The 20,051-nt window shown below is 49.7% G+C and overlaps 1 protein-coding gene across 3 annotated transcripts in view; it reads right to left on the reverse strand.

Moving 5' to 3' along the window:
* LOC147029849 (plasma membrane ascorbate-dependent reductase CYBRD1-like) overlaps positions 1-20,051 on the reverse strand; it is a 77,549-nt gene that overhangs the window by 26,923 nt on the left and 30,575 nt on the right. For all 3 annotated transcript variants that reach the window (XM_085873258.1, XM_085873257.1, XM_085873255.1), the window contains exon 3: positions 1,228-1,382. In XM_085873258.1, the coding sequence (XP_085729384.1) occupies positions 1,228-1,382 (155 nt within the window). The remainder of the gene's footprint in view (positions 1-1,227; positions 1,383-20,051) is intronic.

The raw sequence follows: 20,051 nt of genomic DNA on the forward strand, positions 1-20,051 counted from the left end.
GTAGGTTCATAGGCTGCCACTCAACGATTTAAATGGCTGCATCTCCACTATTGAAAGTAGACGCTTGCGCTCAACAATTGGATTTTTTTTACACTCAACGACTTTTAAACGGTACCACTCGGCCATTTTCATTGTTTACAATGAACGATTTAAATTGCTGTCACTCGTCTTTGTTTTTTGACGCTGGTGCTCGGAAATTTTAATCGTTTCTATTGAACGTGCTAAATCGCTCAAACCCCACTATTGAAAGTAGACGCTTGCGCTCAACAATTGGATTTTTTTTTACACTCAACGACTTTTAAACGGTACCACTCAGCTATTTTCATTGTTTACAATGAACGATTTAAATTGCTGTCACTCGCCTTTGTTTTTTGACGCTGAGGTTTGGAAATTTGAAGCGTTTCTTCTGAACGTGTTAAAACGCTCAAACTCGACTATTTTAAATAGACGCTACCGATGGACAATTGGAATCATAGCCAAGCTAGACATCGAAGTGTGAACATCCTCGTCATGCCGAAGAAAAGTTTGAAGAATGCTGCAAATAAGTGTCCTGGCCGTGGCCGTGGACGCTGACGCAAGGACGATCCATTATACCGACGTCTTTCAGCCTATGAGTAACTTAAAAGTAACGTCTGTCGATGTGTGGCAACGATCGCGTAACATGCCAACAACACGTTAATCATAGGTTAGAAATAAGTTTCGGGTACGCTAAACATTACCTCGGCATGTCTCAACTTATGATTAACTTACAAGTAGCATGTGTTGACGTCTGTCAACGATCGCAGACCGTGCATACAACTTGTGGCCAGCGTAGCGGAATGTGTGAGTCATACGCCGGCATACGTCGTGAAATTTCAAGCATGAAAAAATTTGAGGACAACCGAAAAGTACAACGACGTATGGCAGTGTTTTTCAGCGTGCTCTCAATGTTATCAAAACTTACCCATAACGTATTCAACGTGTGCCAGCGTTTTAGAAAAAAAATTCAAAAATCAGCATACGTTGGCTAAAACGTCAAGGTGTGACCGGGCCTTATTCGCCAAATTTGTTTCTTTCATCAAACTCTTGTTAATAATAATAAATAAAAAACATACATTACAACTTTATCGTGTAACTTGTATTCAAAATGGTTAATATACAAGATAAAGGATGTCTTGGTTCAGTTAAAATGGATTTTGCTGGAAGTAACATGATGACATACATGTATGTATGTTGGAAATAACTCACAAAGAAAATATGAGCTTCTCGGTGATGCCCATTCCAGCTGTGGCCAAGATAATGCAGTAAATGAAAATTCCAAAGAACACATGCAGGGGTTTGGCAGCAGAACGAAGATGGGTGGGCGAGCTTGGGAAGAAAAACACCGAAAGCCCTACCAGGCCCTGAAAAAAAAAAAAAAACCAGCAACATGCTTTCATAGTCGACAATAGATCTGGCTTCATCTCACAAGTTTGCATCCTGGCATTACAACCGAGCGTGCTAGTAAACTATGCCAGCTGGGGAATCCTTGCACACATGTGTCCATGTCCTTATGATCCCATCAACTCACAAGACTGGCAGGAACAAGGGATTGTGTGTAGTCTGACGCTGGCAAAAAGCAACGCTGTAACTCAAACGTGAGTGGAATGTAGACCCATTCATTCAGGATATTTTCAATATACAGGGGATCCTGTCTTGAGTGACTCCGTGGCATTAGCAACTACCTCTCATTTCCGACCACTTGCTTATTGCACGGGATTGATAGAACGGACTCGAGGTACGCATATTCACCTCTTAGAAGCTGTCTAGCCTGGGTTCGAATTCTGACCCAGCTTTCAACTGTCATCCCGGTGTTTCACAGGCAGGGTGATTCATCAATGTGTGGGCCGTCCCTCAGATGGACGTTAAACTGGCATCCTCTCTGCTGGCATTAGTTGGTAGACGTTAGAGATCCCAAGGAGGTTTCCACAAAGAGTACTGTAGTGCCTTGACAGCCTTGTGCACATAGAATAGGAGGATAAAACAAACAAACAATATACTGATGATTTTCCCTTTGATAAACACGTGATAAGAGCAAACACCTGTTAAATGTGACCAACAGGCATTAAATCCACTCACGGGATTACACCTAAAGCCTTCTTTTAATACAATTATTGTGAAATGAAATGGTTTTAGTATTAAAGTGTTCCATTTGGGTTGTGGATAATGCCAAATTGGCTGACAGGAATCGGAGATACGTACACGTTTGCGACTCGTGCCTTCACATGAATAAAAAGGCAGCCAGTTGTACTTTGCTTGTCTAGCTCGTTTTTTTGTACACAGTCAAGGCTCATGGAAGAGCTAGAATGCAGAGTGGAGAAGGACACAACAGAATAAAAGTAGCAGCAGAGAGGGGGGCTAACCGTAGGGCTAAAGGAGAAAGTCGATAGAGATAGACAAATGGACAAAGAAGGGATGCAGGCAACGATGAGGGGTAGGGGATAATGCAAGGGGTGGACAAGATGGATACAGAAGTAAAAAAAAATTTGGGGGGGGGGGTGGAGAAAAGATCATGTTTTTGGATTTGGGAGGATCTGAGATGGTGGTGACCAGTTGTCTTGAAGGCCTGGAAGGAAGAATGAGATTAGACATTGAAGAGAATGTGGAAGTTGGTTCCACTGGTGTGAAAAAGAACAAAAGAGGAATAAATGAATGGAGGTGAGAAGTGATTCTGGATTTTTGGAGTTTCAGTGTAAGGGGGTTGCTGGTGCACTGCATGCTGCCTGCAGATACCTGGGAGCGGAGAGGGGGAAAAAGCATGGAGAGGGTAGAGGGTGCAAGACTAGAACAGAAGCAAACAGATAAAGATGATTTTCCAGAGAGTCAGAGAGATCATTGACGATGATCAAGAATAGGATGGGGCCTAGAACACTGCTTTGGGGCACTCCAGCTCTGACACAGAGAAGTGATGAAAGGATTCCGTTGAGAACCACATGTTGGCTATGAGAGTGGAGGAAGTCAATAACCCAAGAGTGGAGTTGGCCTTGGATGCCATAGGCAGAGAGTTGGAAAAGCAAGGAAAGATGCCAGACTGTATCAAAAGCTCAAGATGTGTCCAGAGAGACGGCCCTGATCTCATGTCTGACATCCATCCATTGTTGGGAGAGTAGTTTCATTTTAACAGCTAAAAACAGATATACATCACATCAGTGCTACAACATGGCAAGCAGGAAGAAGAAAGTTGATCGGTTCAATGCATGTATATACAGGAGATTAATATAGTTCAGTCTCACCACCTGGTGTATGCCAATAAGTGCATTGCAGACTTTACTATTATGAACTACACATCTGGCAAAACAGGTGAGGTGAAAAGTGTGGTTTATGCTGTCCTGCTTTTCAATACGCTTGGAAAATGGAGAAAATACTGAGCATTTTGTTGAAAGCATTTTGTTGCCACAATATCAATTACGACTAGGTGTGCCTCCCGTCGCTTCTCTGATGGGTTTAATCAAAAGACAGCATGCTGTACTTGACAAACATATTGCATGAGTGTCAATGAAGATGTAAAATGAAGTAAACTACTTGAAAAAGGATCTTTTATAACACGTAATTACTTCTACCTTCGAAGGTGACGTATTCACCACTGTTTGTGAGTACGATATCTCAAAAACTTACGGAGGGATTTGGACAAAACATGGTGGACAGGTTGGGTGTGTGATCAGGCCAAATTGATTCGACTTTGGTGAGGATCCGCATATTCTAATTTTCTCAGTGATTCTTCACCATTGAGAGATAGGGCCAAGGATAATATATATATATATATATATATATATATATATATATATATATATATATATATATATATATATATATATATATATATATATATATATATATTGTTGCGGTTTTCGCGCCCGCCGGCGTGCGACGGCCACAACACTCGAATCGCGGCACGTCGCCCACCGGACGGACAATCCAGTCGTGACCCTCTCGGACTAACGCCGGGAACCAGTCACGGGTGGACCTTTCGGTCTCACCGCGATCGAGCCAATCAGCCCCCGCGTGGGATAGGGTTGCTCGCCAAATTCGAACTACCTAAGTACCCACGCGGAGGGTAGACCGGGCGATCGCACCTCGCCGCAGGTCGACTTCGGACACGGGCCACTTAAGCGACCCGTTCCGTACTATCAGAATAACCGAGCGGTGTTATCGTCGACCTCGACGGTTCGATTAATTATCGGGCGTACTCAGCCCACTACCAACCCTTTACGTGAAGCAAGATGAGGGTTCAATGGGGGAAAAGACGAAGCGAAGCGGGAGAACAGTTCAACAATAAAGCACATTTATTCGCGACGAACGGAAAGCACACAAATACAATTCCACCAAATGCACACAAAAAAAGAAAACACAATTCCATTTACACAAAAAGCAAACATAAAAGTGAAAACACAGTGCAGAGCTAATACCGACTACCGAGCACACGGCAACACTTATACAATTCTACTTCACAGACGGCGCCGACAACACATACCCAAAACCAAGGAAAAGAAATCCCCCAAGAATGAGGTAGGCCTGGGGCCGAGACCGGGTCGGGCCTACCCGTCTGGTGATGAGACGCGGAGCGGCGATGGCCCCGCAACCCGCGGGCCTCGTGGACGGTGTCTGGTCGGGGGTGGGAACGGGGCCCCTTGGTCGCACTATCTCAGCGCGGGGGGAAACAGGAGGGGGTTGCTGATGCTCGGGGTATAGAGGATCTTTATTATGTGCGACGAGCGTCTCCACCTCGGCCAGGTCGCGCTGTCGGCCTCCCTCGGGTGCAGCTTCCTGCACGACGCGAGCACCCCTGGTGTCTGGTGTCGCCGCCTTTCCACAGCTCCGTCCCCTCCGTTCCGACTCCAACGCACACGACGAGCAGCTCCACCGCCCGCGAAGTCTTGACCCTCTGCTTCCGACTCTCCTCTTCTTGACTCTCCGACCCTCCTTTGCGACTCCCTCTGACTGCGACTCTCCTTTGGACTCTCCGACCCTCCTTTGCGACTCGTTCTGACTGACGAACACCGTCCTTTTATCCCCCCCGTAACTTCGCCTTTGACCCCCTCCCTTTGACCTTTCACCTCGCTCCCCATTGGCCCGAGAAAAAGTGGGCGTGAAGGCTTTTTGATCCACAAATTTGCATATATCGATCGTTCTGGAGGCGGGGCCAATTCGCCCCTCGCTCACCGATTGGACGGCAAAAAGTGGGCGTGTGTCGTTTTTGATCCGTTTTTGAAGCAGAAAATCCGTGATTTTGTACACGCTGTTCGACGCGCGTTCTGCATGAGTCCAACACCGGTACCCACAGCGGGGCAAGAACGGTGGCGATGCTACGGTTGTGAGGTGTGCGTGAAGGTCGTGGCAGTTGTGGTGAAGCGGTGGTTGTGGTCGGTGGTTGATGTTGTGGTTGTGATCATGGCGGTTGGTCCAAAATAAAGATAGTAAAAGAAAAACGGCTATCCTGAAGAGTCGCAGCTCGCATAAATGACATGTATTCCCACTAGACAACGGGTTTGGGCCTAACTACACATGCACTTACCGAGATACCTCACCTAAGGGACCTGAATGGTGGTTTGCGAATCTGGTAACCACAACACTACCCCCTTCCCTTTTTACAGACTCGTCCCGAGTCGTCAAATTTTCGTGTGCCATCATGTGTAGTTTTCCCCTAGTACATTTTACCTACGGATCCCTGAGTGCGACATTCATGGTATTCGTGTCCCCAAAATAAATAACCTGAGGGCTGCGTAACTACCTAAACAAACTCACTCACACGGACGACTTAAATAAAATTGCCGGCGCTAAGACATACATGCCGGGGGCGCACTCATATTTACAGTACATCTTACCTTAACTTACAAATTTTACACTAAACCATGGCCCAGGATCATTGAACTCTGCAAAAAGAAAGCAGTTAGCAGGGAGCCAGGCTGCCCACATGCAGTCTCTGACTCAAACAATGCAGGTGACAGGGAACGTGGCTGGCTGCTCACGTGCAGTCCAAGGCCTTCCCTTTTGAACTGAACGCAGTGAACCACAACGGTGCATGGGCCGCACAACGCAGTCTCCGTGCCAGCTCAAGTGGCACACGCAATGAGCACAACGAATGGATGCATGAATACAAACACGGTGCACGGGCCGCCACTGCAGGCCCGTGTTGTAGCTGCCAACGGGGCAGTTCTCGCAGCTTGCAAACTGTTGCTTTTACGATCCTGGCGCACATGGCAATGAACAGGGGGGGGGGGGCAAAGCAAAATTGAACGGGGCTGGTGAACATGGGCAGTGGGCATGGCATGGCAAAGGCAGCAGGCAAACACAGCCCGCAGAAGAAGGCCGCTGCAGGCAAACACAGCCGGCAGATGAACTGGCCGGCACAGGCCTTGAAGAAAAACAGCCAGCAGATGAACTGGCCGGCACAGGCCTTGAAGCAAACACGGCCAGCCGATGGCACAGGCCTTGCAGCAAAACAACAGCTGCCGATGAAGTTGGCCGGCCTCCGCCTTGAAGTAAAACACGGCCAGCCGATGAAGTGGCCAGCCTTTGCCGTTCAGTGGAGGTTGGTGGAGGGAGTGCGGTGGTGCTGGCCACTCGGAAGGCGGGCTCGGACCTACCTACCTGTCTCCCTCCCACCTATCGCCTTTGCCTGTCACTGTACCTACCCACTCCCTTAATTTGTCAAACCCCAATTTCGCCCCAACTTAATTTTTTTGTTGTTTTTATTTTTTACTTCCCCACTATAAATCGTCCCCTAACCCCCTTTATCGTCCTTGTTCGGCTAACCTATCCTGTCACCTAGCCTACTCCCAACCCCTACGTTCCCTTCCCGGAGGGGAATAAGGGAGAGCTAACGTCCTGTGTCGAGGCCCAACTCAAGCCTCAGAATGGCCTCCCCAGAGTTCGGCGATCTTAACACCAAGTGGGTCCAGCGGCCCACAACGACAGCGAGGGGATGGATGGTGCGGAGGGGTACATCTCCTAATCTACCCTAACCATTTAACTGTTAAACTACCCCGGGGCTTTCAACAAGCTCCTCTCGCTTAAACTATTGGTTCTAACAACCCAGATTCCCGTCGCCTGTGTTGGTGTCCTCACAATTTCGGGCCTCGCCCCCCAATTTTCTCTCCGTGCCCTCACACGGTCTCCTGGCTGGGACACGTGGCTCCCTTTGGCAGGCACGACCCTCTGCCGAATCTCCCGCTATGGCACCCCCGGCACTACACTGCCTCCGAGCCTACCAGCTCCCTAACACCGGGGAGTGCCCCCCATGGCACCTCCCCTGAAACGCACACGTGGCAGGCCGGCCTCCCGGGCCCCTTTCCGAGGGTCACCCGTGCCCACAACACTGCCCACGCGGCTAATGGTGCCCGGGCCCCCGCACCAAGCAGGCGCACCCGTGCCCACTACTCTATCCCGGCCCCCCATGGGCCCATGGCCTACCGCGGCCGACTAGCCTGGTGCCCGGGGTACCCACTCAGCGATACTCACCTTTCGCAGCCACGCTCCCAAGCCCGTCAACAGGGCTCCTGCACCCCTCCAAATGGGTCTCGAGCCTACTTTCCCACCAACAGCAAAACGACCTCCATTTTTCAATTTGACTAACCCAGCTAACTCACTCTACACTGACCCCGGGGTCCCTTGGGCGGGAGTCACTCCTCCCCCCAATCACTCATCGCACCATGCATTCCCCATTCACTCCACTCACACAGACCCGCTGGCCTCACTCACTCAACAAGTACTCACCTCACAACTCACCAACTCTTCAACACACACACCACTGAACTCTGCCATCCTCCTAACTACATCCCCTAACTAACTCGTGCTCCCACGTCGTCCCTTAAACTACAGCACGTTCCTTTTAACACTACGTAGCTAAACTACGTCCCCACTACACATTCACAGTCTGTCTCTGTCTCAAATAAATCATTTTATTTCACAACCTAAAGCTCACTAAATCCCTCTACCTAATCCATTCCACGGACTCCATGAGGACTTACCCCTGCCCCATGGAGTCGGTCTAACTAAGCTAACCCTTCCCCCTAACTAGTTTCCATCCTGTGCCCAGGTAAGGGGGTCTTTCACCCCTTGCCCAGGAATCCTTTGCACCCGAAAGTGAGGCTTGTTCTTTCCTTTTCTTTTTCTACATGCGCAGCGCCAGCGCGGCAACTCAGAGCTCGCGCACTTTGCACCTGCCCGTGACGTCATGCAGCTGCACGTGTTCCTCGTCCCTCCTTGGACGGGACCATCCGGCAGAGATACCCCTCCTGCCGGATTCCAACCACACGTGCAGCCATGACGTCACCGTGCGCAAAAAAAAAAAACACAAGCCACACGTCTCGAGGGGTTCCCCACGCGAACACATGTGCTTTGCCCGTTGGAGCTTAACACACACGATCGCGTGGAGAACCCGTCCGGTCCAAATCCATTTACCTGCCTAAACTTTGTCCGTCCGCGGGATCGGCAAATCCACCGCGTGCGTTTCCGGACCGGGACTTCACTCTCGCAAGCGAGCACGTGGTGGTCTCGTGCGTTGCACAGCACGAACCGCGTGCTCACTGCTGGGTGAACCCGGCACGGTCCTCGAAACAACCACAGCCGCTACTCGGCTTTCGTTCCTCCCATGTCGCCGTCGTCGCCATTCCACACACGCATACCTGCGTGTCACGACGCACACAGTCCACACCATCACATTCACACGGGGAGACGCGGCTGCGTGCTCCCGCATGCCAACCGACATCTCCCTCTCATACCGCTCTCTCACACACACGGTCTCCCTGGCACACAGCGACCTTGCACACGGCCGTTCACTCACGCGTGCCTCACTACTCACACAAACCATACTACTCACACGTGGTGCTCCATTCACTCGCGCGGGGGCACTCACCCGCGGTGCCTCACCCACACACGCGAGGGCACTCAACCGCTGTGCCTCATCCACACACCGTGCCTCATCCACACACGGTTCCTCACCCACACACGCGGGGGCACTAACCCGCGGTGCCTCATCCACACTGGCCGTTTCACTCACACACACGGCCTCTTCCACACACGGTGCCTCATCCACACACGGTGCCTCATCCACACACGGCGTGCTGGGAAGCACGTACTCCGGCACCATCGCCACCACACCAATCACACACGGGGTCGCTTCCACACACGGGGACGCACTCACACCTTGCACCACACACACAGGGACAACCATACTGGGGATTCGTGTCCCCACAAGGGTCTCCGGGGCCTCTATACCCCCCAAGCTCTCCGTGCACCCGTCCACAGCACCCGTCCCCTCAACCTCGCAAAGCACGACCGAACCCACCTGGTCGTGACTCGCCTCAAGGGGGCATACTCCCTCCCCTCGTTCCTGGAGGAGGCCATCCCGCTGCTCGCACCGGGTCCCTACACGCTCCGCGAGCTCACCCCCATTGTCCTCCACTACCTCCGTGTGTGCGTGCGCGTCACTTACCCCGTCTTCATCGTGTAGTCTTCCCTCTATCGTTCCCATCTCCCGTGTCTCTGCCAACTCTTCACCCTTTACCTCCCTTGTCTCAACTATTATTTCTGTTGTCGTCACCTCGTGTCTCGTCTCACACGTTTTGGTCTCCCCATTTAATTTTTCCCTTTCGGTCATCGTCACGACCCTCGCCCAACACGTTCCACGAATTATTTTTTCACCCGCCTCCACCGCCGGCCTGTCAGCCGTTGCACCCCCACCCAGCTCGTTTGCTCCCACACGTGGAGTCGCCATTCCCAGCTCCCTGGTCACGGCCTTCATGCCCGCCTGCAGGCATCGGCCCATGTTCTGCGTCTCACCCCGTAGTTCTTTCATTTCTTTTCTCATTTGCTGTGTATTCACATCCATCGTCGTTTTCACTTCATTCATTTGCTTGTTCATGTCTTTCATTTCGTTTTTCATTTCATTTGTATTTGTATCCATCGTCGTTTTCACTTCATTCATTTGCTTGTTCATGTCTTTCATTTCGTTTTTCATTTCATTTGTATTTGTATCCATCGTCGTTTTCACTTCATTCATTTGTTTGTTCATTGCCGCCAGCATGGCGCATAGCTGGGCCATGTTGGATGCACTCAGCTGAGCCGTTTCGGCAAGGGTTGGGGAAGGGTCTTGGTGGAGAGGGGGGGGGGGGAGGTGTCATACACCGCGGCGGCTGCCGCACCCACCTCGGGCCCTGGGTTCAGTTGGGCGAGTCCGTGTTCCTGCACAATCAACATTTCCTGCACGGGGATTCCATCCTGGACCATGGATTCTACATTACTACACATATACATTTCTAATACCCCCGGCTCCCGCTCGCCTTGAGACGCCATCTTGCTTCTCGTGAAGGGTTAATTTCGCTCGCTCGTAATTTGGAGGGAATCGGGGGTCGCTTCTCTCACCCCTGGACCGATTCCCGTAAATTTAGCCGGAGACAGGAGAGCCCGTTTTCCTGTTCTCCGATACCAGTGCCGCGAGGAGGGCGATGAATTTGTATCCCACTCCTGACACCAGTGTTGCGGTTTTCGCGCCCGCCGGCGTGCGACGGCCACAACACTCGAATCGCGGCACGTCGCCCACCGGACGGACAATCCAGTCGTGACCCTCTCGGACTAACGCCGGGAACCAGTCACGGGTGGACCTTTCGGTCTCACCGCGATCGAGCCAATCAGCCCCCGCGTGGGATAGGGTTGCTCGCCAAATTCGAACTACCTAAGTACCCACGCGGAGGGTAGACCGGGCGATCGCACCTCGCCGCAGGTCGACTTCGGACACGGGCCACTTAAGCAACCCGTTCCGTACTATCAGAATAACCGAGCGGTGTTATCGTCGACCTCGACGGTTCGATTAATTATCGGGCGTACTCAGCCCACTACCAACCCTTTACGTGAAGCAAGATGAGGGTTCAATGGGGGAAAAGACGAAGCGAAGCGGGAGAACAGTTCAACAATAAAGCACACAAATACAATTCCACCAAATGCACACAAAAAAAAGAAAACACAATTCCATTTACACAAAAAGCAAACATAAAAGTGAAAACACAGTGCAGAGCTAATACCGACTACCGAGCACACGGCAACACTTATACAATTCTACTTCACAGACGGCGCCGACAACACATACCCAAAACCAAGGAAAAGAAATCCCCCAAGAATGAGGTAGGCCTGGGGCCGAGACCGGGTCGGGCCTACCCGTCTGGTGATGAGACGCGGAGCGGCGATGGCCCCGCAACCCGCGGGCCTCGTGGACGGTGTCTGGTCGGGGGTGGGAACGGGGCCCCCTTGGTCGCACTATCTCAGCGCGGGGGGAAACAGGAGGGGGTTGCTGATGCTCGGGGTATAGAGGATCTTTATTATGTGCGACGAGCGTCTCCACCTCGGCCAGGTCGCGCTGTCGGCCTCCCTCGGGTGCAGCTTCCTGCACGACGCGAGCACCCCCTCGTCTGGTGTCGCCGCCTTTCCACAGCTCCGTCCCCTCCGTTCCGACTCCAACGCACACGACGAGCAGCTCCACCGCCCGCGAAGTCTTGACCCTCTGCTTCCGACTCTCCTCTTCTTGACTCTCCGACCCTCCTTTGCGACTCCCTCTGACTGCGACTCTCCTTTGGACTCTCCGACCCTCCTTTGCGACTCGTTCTGACTGACGAACACCGTCCTTTTATCCCCCCCGTAACTTCGCCTTTGACCCCCTCCCTTTGACCTTTCACCTCGCTCCCCATTGGCCCGAGAAAAAGTGGGCGTGAAGGCTTTTTGATCCACAAATTTGCATATATCGATCGTTCTGGAGGCGGGGCCAATTCGCCCCTCGCTCACCGATTGGACGGCAAAAAGTGGGCGTGTGTCGTTTTTGATCCGTTTTTGAAGCAGAAAATCCGTGATTTTGTACACGCTGTTCGACGCGCGTTCTGCATGAGTCCAACACCGGTACCCACAGCGGGGCAAGAACGGTGGCGATGCTACGGTTGTGAGGTGTGCGTGAAGGTCGTGGCGGTTGTGGTGAAGCGGTGGTTGTGGTCGGTGGTTGATGTTGTGGTTGTGATCATGGCGGTTGGTCCAAAATAAAGATAGTAAAAGAAAAACGGCTATCCTGAAGAGTCGCAGCTCGCATAAATGACATGTATTCCCACTAGACAACGGGTTTGGGCCTAACTACACATGCACTTACCGAGATACCTCACCTAAGGGACCTGAATGGTGGTTTGCGAATCTGGTAACCACAACACTATATATATATACATACATACATACATACATACATACATACATACACACACATATATATATATATATATATATATATATATATATATATATATATATATATATATATATATATATATATATATATATATATACATATACATACATACATACATATACATACATACATATATATATATATATACACACATATATATATATACATATACACATATATATTGTTGTGGTTGACGAAATTCGCAAACCACCATTCAGGTCCCTTAGGTGAGATATCTCTGTAAGTATATGTGTAGTTAGTCCAAGCCCGTTGTTTAGAGGGAATAAATGTCATTCATTCGGGCTGCGACCCTTTTAGATAGCCGTTTTTCTTTTACTATCTTTATTTTGGACCAGCCGCCATTACTACCACCACAACCACCACCAACCACGTCTCAACAGCCATCACACAACAACCACCAACCGCAACGCCGCTTCACAACAACAGCCATGACCCTTGCCGTCACATCTCGCTCTCGCAACCATCGCATCACCGCCATTCCCGCGCCGCTTGTGGGCACCGATCCTGGACTCGTACAGGGCGCGCACCGAGCAGTGGGTGCAAAAACACCAGCCTTTCCGAGAAATCGGATCAAAAACGATTCACGCCCACTTCTGTTCCGTCCTATCAGCGAGCGTGGGGCGATTTGGCCCCGCCTCAGGTGCGTCGGAGTATAATCGCTATATGCAGATTCGCGGATCAAGAATCATTCACGCCCACTTTTCCTCTGTCCAATGGGGAGCGTGGCTCCGCCCCCGAGCGATTCCTGATCCAAAAATCTGCATATGGTTTCTCCTGTCGGACTATAAAGCACCGAGCGCGGAGCGAATCGAGGCAGTTGAGTTGGGAAGAGTTGGCAGTTGAGTTGGAAAGAGTTGAGAGTTTCTGAGAAGAGGAAAGCAGTTGGACGCAGTTGAGAAGAGTGGAGAGTTGGAGAGTTGTGGCGGCGGCGAAGGCAGTCGAGAGGGCGCTCGTGTCAGAGTCGGGGAGCTGCGGAGAGGGGAGGCCGGTAACGCGACCGAGGTCGCGGTGGAGACGCTCGTCGCGGGACCCAAGCCAGCGAGATATCCTTATTCCCCCGAGCATCAACAACCCCCTCCTGTTTCCCCCCGCGCTGAGATAGTATGAGAAGGGGGCCCCCTTCCCACCCCATTCCAGGCAGTGCCAGCGAGGCCCGCGGAGTCGGGGCGCCACCGCCATCTTGCGGCTCATCACCAGACGGGTAGGCTCGACGCAGTCTCGGCCCAAGGCCCGTCTGCCCCGTTGTAGTGGAGGGTGGTCCCTTTTTCTTTTGCTTTGAGTTTATGTGTTGTCGGCGCCGTCTGTGAAGTAAAACCGTACAAGTGTTGCCGTGTGCTCGGTAGTCGGTAGTAGATCTGCAGTGTGTTTTTCTTTTGTTGCATTTGCTTTTTGTGCAGAATTGTAGTGTTACTTTTACATTTGCTTTTGGTGTAATTGTATATGTGTGCTTTCCGTTTGCCGCGGAATAAATGTGCTTTATGTTGAACTGTTTTTCCCGTTTCGCTCCGTCTTTTCTTTAATTGAATCTCCATCTTACTTCACGTAAAGGGTTGGTCGTGGGCTAAATACGCCCAATAATTAATCGAACCGTCGAGGTTGACGATAACACCGCTCGGTTATCCCGATAGTACGGAACGGGTCGCTTAAAGTGGCCCGTGTCCGAAGTCGACCTGCGGCGAGGTGCGATCGCCCGGTCTACCCTCCGTGTGGGTACTTAGGTAGGTCGAATTTGGCGAGCAACCCTATCCCACGCGGGGGGCCGATTGGCACGATCGTGGTGAGGCCGAAAGGCCCACCCGTGACTAGTTCCCGGCGTTAGTCCGAGAGGGTCACGACGGGATTGTCCGTCCGGTGGGCGACGTGCCGCGATTCGAGTTACGTGGCCGCTCGCACGCCGGCGGGCGCGAATCCGCAACAATATATATATATATATATATATATATATATATATATATATATATATATATATATATATATATATATATCACGATATTTCAAAACATTATGGACGGATAATGGCACAACTTAGTGGATGATTTGGGTAGGTGACAAGAACAAGCGCATTAGATTTTGGTTCAGGTATGCATGCAGATCCGACCTATGAGTGGGCTATAAAGCGTAAACTGTTCAGCCTGGCGGAGGTATGTGCTCTACTGAGTGCCGTTCTAGTTACCCTCGCTGAGGAGAGGGTATTGCATTTGGGTCCCTTTGTTACTTACAAAATGGAAGAGTTTTCAAGTATATTGGTCAGTCGATTTTGTTACTAGATTTCGTAAGTATATTGATGACTTCCGTCATCTGTTTGTGTGTTTGTTTGTGTGTGTGTTTGTTTGTTTGTAGGCACGATAACTCGAGAACGGAAAAAGCTACCAATGTCAAATTATACCACGTGATTCAGGAGGGTGATGGCTAGTGCTGATTAGATTTTGGTCAAAATCGGTCAAAGGTCAAGGTCACAGTGAGGTCAAATATTCGATTTTTGATGGTTTGGTACAGAATCATCGAAGAAACTTCTGGTTTGCGTCGCTACCTTCTCTAGAGACAGCTTTTATTAGACAAGGTCAGAGGTCAAGTTGACGATTGCGTAAGTACCAGTCTATGACTGCTTGTTTAGTTATTTATTTTTTTAATAAGGCTCACTTGACTGTGCCTGGATGGGTTTCCGGGTAGAGGAGTAGCAGCTAAAATGTGAATCCTTTCCAGGTTCCTCCTGATGACTTCATCTTTGCTTTTTTCTTGTTTGAGTTCCTTCTAATTACTCCAATGCAGGACTGTACCTATTTGGTCTTCCATTTGATTTGAATTTAATTGATTTTAATAGCATTCTAAATTCAAATGAATAATAATAAAAAGACATCATGGGTCAGGGTCAGGTGTCTGATCAAAGTGGGGTTGCATCAAAGCGGGTCGTCTTGGTACCCAGTCATCACTGCCAGCAATTATAAAGTGGCAGTTCTAATTATATTTCTTATTAATTATATAACACACCAGTACACAAACGACAATATACACCACACAAAAGCAGTCCTGGCGAGGGTCTGCAATCTCCGATTGCTCTTTTTCTTGTTGTGGTTGTTGTTTGTGTGCTCCTTCAGTGTACTTTTGTATATTTTTTCTATTGCTTCGAGATGTATTGTTGCGAATCTGGAAGCCGTGAGCACTCAACATACAGGTGCTATAGAACAGTTATATCGGTAAGTATGTGTTTTTAGTTAGGGTCCCTGTCCCTCGTTTAATGGGTGAATAAATGTACATGCGCTGTGGGTTATTTTTATAGTTAGGATTTTTACATCACTCACAACTACGGCTACTACATCTCCAACTACAACAACGATAACCCTCTGCTCCCGGCATGTTCCGTGCGCTCGCTGGAATGCGGGCGTGTTCGGAATTTGTTCAGGGATGGAATTCCATTCCCAAATATGGTCATGAACCGATTCGCTTGGCTGCGCGCCAAGTAAGGGAATGCGTCGTGTCCCACCCAACGATGAGCGGACTGAGTTCCATTCCCAAATATGGTCATGAATCGGCTCGCTTGGACCGCACCCGAGAGCGAGCCACGCCTGAGTGAACCACGCCCGAGAGCGAGTCACGAAGAGCGAACCGCGCCTGAGGGCGATAAAAGGGACGTCGAGCGAGAGAATCTGCCAGAGCGTCAGGATCTGGTCAAGCGTGAGGATCTGCTGGAGCTCGGAGGGGAAGACGCATCCTTCGAGGCTGGGCGAAAGGCATCTTTTCGCTGGCGTGCTCTGGTTCTCGGCTCGTCTTGTGGCTGGCGTGGTCTGCGTCTAGCTGCCCTGGTTCCTTCTTGGCCGACTGGTGCTCCGGGGAGGTGCGGACGTCGAGCCGAGTGGTGCGGCCAGGTAGCCTGCTATTTTCTCGTCCCTCAGCTTGTCTTCCCTCCGAGCCGAAGGGATAATAAAAAGACCACTTTGGGTCCGTTTCTTTTGGGTGTGCGTCTGTGTGTGGGCCCGTCTTTAAACAGGAATTGTATAAGTGCTCTTTGCTGTACATACTTGCATCTCATTAGTCGTGATAACTCTGCTTCTTGCGTGCTTCCCCCTTTTCCCCATTATACAGGTCAGGTCAGGTATGGGAGCATGTGCCAGAACAGCGCGTCGCTGCGTCCACTTTCCGCCGGTACTCCAGGGGCCTCCGTCTGGCCATCCCCCAGGCAGATGCCAGGCCCATCCCCATCTCCTTGAGATGATGGTCAACCTGCTGCAACCATGAGGCACGTGGTCGGCCCACTGGCCTCCTCCACTCATGAGACTCCCTCGCTGAGAGAATCTGGTGAGCAGGATCAGCGTCAGGAAAACGAGCCACATGTCCATACAGCCGCAGCTGACGCTCACGGACTATGCAGGTAACAAATCTCATCCGAGTCTCTCTCAGCAACCGCTCGTTGGACACAAAATCCGACCAGCGATAGCCAAGGATTCTCCGAAGAGACCTGGTACCAAAGGAATTAAGTCTCCGTCTCAGATCCTTGGTCAAAGTCCAAGTCTCGCACCCATAGAGCAAGACTGGAAGTACCAAGGACCTGAAGACTCGGACTTTCGTCCTCCCGCACAGGTACCGGCAGCGCCACACCCCATGATCCAGTGAATCCATGACTCCCCAGGCCCGACCCAGACGTCTATTGACCTCCGGCTCACAACCTGCGGAGACATGAATATCACTGCCAAGGTAAGTGAATCTATCCACGACCTCAACATCCTCACCACAAACAGACACAGACAGGACAGCAGCATCCAAGATGTCACCGAAAGCCTGGATCTTTGTTTTGACCCAAGAAATCCGTAATCCCAACGGCTCCGACTCCTCATTCAGCACCTCGAGGGCCCCCAAGAGGATGTCTAAAGTCTCCGCAAAGATGACTGCATCATCTGCAAAATCAAGGTCTGAGATCTTGACATTGCCAAACGATGCACCGCAACTTGATCTCTCCGACATCCTCCCAAAAATCCAGTCCATACAAGTGCTGAAAAGTGTGGGGGCAAGTACACATCCCTGACGAACTCCAGTAACAACTGGAAATAAGTCAGAGGCGGTACCACCACACTTCACAGCACTCTCAGTACCAGAGTATACAGGCTGTGATTATATCCAGATCTGCAGAGAGTGAAGAAGCTGCAGCTTGCCGATCTGAGGGATGACAGATAGTGTGGGACAAATTTTCGCATCGATATGTTCAGCCACTTTGGAGAAGAACATTTTTGAAGGTTTAAAAAAAAAACGAAAAAAAAAACATGGCTGCTGAATCACGTGACTGGAGACATCATGAAAATTTTTTCTGTGGACCATTTTATCCCTAGATGACCCTTAAAAATACATATACATACATGCATATACATATATACATAAGGGTCAAAGCAACCAAGTGTGAGCCAAATTGTTTCAGAATTCGTGAAAAAAATCAATTTTCATGTACAGTGAAGTTATTGCAGCATAAAAAAAAAATCCAAGATTCACTGAACATTTTGCAAAAAAAAGTTTATAAAAAGGATTTATCATCACAAAATGTCATCATTTTCAAAATAGGGTAGGATTTTTTATTTGGTCAGGCTGACATGCAAGTTTCCAGCTCAAACAACAGCAAAGTCAGCTCTAATGATTGGTCCAGGACAAAAACATTGTAGTTTCGGGGTTTTATAGCTTGTACCATTGTTTCATAATGCGATGTGAACCATTGTTTAAAATGACTCTCAGCTCATCGATGACTGTCATTCGAAGGGTCAAAAACCCAAAATTGTCCAGAAATGATAACCTGAATAAAATACTGCATCAATGCTATCAGTAAGCTTAGGCCTTAATTATTTTATAACTTGGTCTATGCAGTTCTTCAGCTAAAATGTAGGGTCGGTAGGTCGAAATATAAATATAATTCCAATTTTAGAAATTATATATTTTTGTGATGTTCCATGGAAAAGACAAGGGTAGGTGGAGGGGGATAAATATAAATCCCAGACCAGGAGGATCTAAGAAAACATTGAAGATGGAAGACCATTCAAATGCAGGATGCCCATGTTCACTGTATCATCTGATGTGAAAAACAATAAAGAAGGATTAAAACTTGTTTTTACAATACAGTCTGGTATGTTTTTCTTATAGGAACCTGTTGGATCATCAAACAAATGGAAACAATGCTGAGAAAATTACTGTCCAAGTCGTAGATGTGTGCGTGCACACCAGTGCATACTGCTGGATATGATTAAAAAAAAAGGTGTCTACTCGGAGTCAACACGCTCAATATGGTCAATCAGAGCCATAACCAGCTTAGTTTTCAGTGGGCATCTGATTGTACCGTCTCCCCATCCCCATCCCCATCCCCATGAGCACAAAGGCTGATTTCTGGTCCATTGAAGGCTGAATATCAGCATCTCGCAGGGAAACTTTGACGAACTTGGCACCGAAATCTTTCAATACGAACAGCGGTGTACAACTTTCGATGGAAATAAAATCGGCACGATCGAGAGTAGCGTGTGAATCATCCCTGCTGCTGCACTGAATTGATGCAATAGTTCGGCCAGAATATTAATCGTCAAGATGTTGCATGATGAAATCACCAATACAGTCACTCGAATTTATACCGCTGACATACTTCTTAAGAACTCATGGCTCGCAGACATCCTCTCCTGTCGCAGTCACCGTGTGGCCCTAAATGGAGTTCTTTCATCCCCTCTTCCTGTCCAGGCTGGAGTTCCTCAAGGTAGCATTCTGGGCCCTGTTCTTTTTCTGGTTTTAATCAATGATCTCTCCGACTCTCTGGAAAATCCTCTATGTCTGTTTGCTGATGACTCCACCCTCTGCCGTACCATCGGTCATCCCTCAGACCGGCAAGCAGCAGCTTCTTCGCTCACTGCAGATCTGGATAAAATCACAAACTGGTCCAACACGTGGAACATGTCTTTAAATCCGGACAAATCTCACACTCTCACTATGTCTCTTCGAAAGGACCGTTTAGAAAATCCCCCCATCCACTTTCTCAACAATCCTCTGGAAGAAGTCCTTTCTTTAAAGCTTCTGGGTCTCACTATCTGCCATGACCTTTCCTGGGAAAGCCACATTTCAAACCTCGCCTGCAAAGCCAGTCGCCGACTGGGAATCCTCCGTCATGCAAAGTCCTTCCTCAGCCCACCTGAGCTCCTGACCACTTACAAAGCTTTTGTCCGCAGCCTGATTGAGTACTGCTCTCCCCTTTGGGCTGGTGCTCCTGCCTCCCACCTTTCTCGGCTTCACGCTGTGGAAACCAATGCATCGAGGATCATTGGTATCTCCCGCGATGAGGCTGAGTCTTTGGCCCTCTCACTCAATCACCGCAGGTTGGTCGGTGGTCTTTCTGTCTTCTACCGTCTCCTCTCCAGCTTCGCGCCCCCCCCCCCCCACCAGCTCTCTCTGCGATTTGTCCCCACCACATTTCCACAGGACGCTCAAGGTCCGCCAACAACCCCCTTCTGGTAAAACTACCAAAATCACGAATCACTGCTCACCTTCACTCTTTCATTCATCTTTTTTTCCCATCTTTGGAATAAACTCCCTCACTCTATTCATTCCCATTCTTCCGTCCAGGCCTTCAAAACAGCTGTTCACCACTACCTCTTATCATCCCCCATCCAAGTCCTCGATCTTTTCTACCCCCGATAATCCACCCAAGCCCACCTCCTTCAAATTCCCTGCTTTCCTTCCTGAAAGTCCCTGTAATGTCCATCTTCTATTCCCCATGTTTCCCGTCCCATCCCTCTCGCTTCCACAGATCTCCTAATGTCTCTGTTCCTCACTGTTTTGTCCTTCC

The sequence above is a fragment of the Eptatretus burgeri genome, chromosome 3 (genome assembly GCF_056783735.1).
Source record: "Eptatretus burgeri isolate ZD-2024b chromosome 3, Ebu_testis_v1, whole genome shotgun sequence".
Lineage (NCBI taxonomy): Eukaryota > Metazoa > Chordata > Myxini > Myxiniformes > Myxinidae > Eptatretus > Eptatretus burgeri.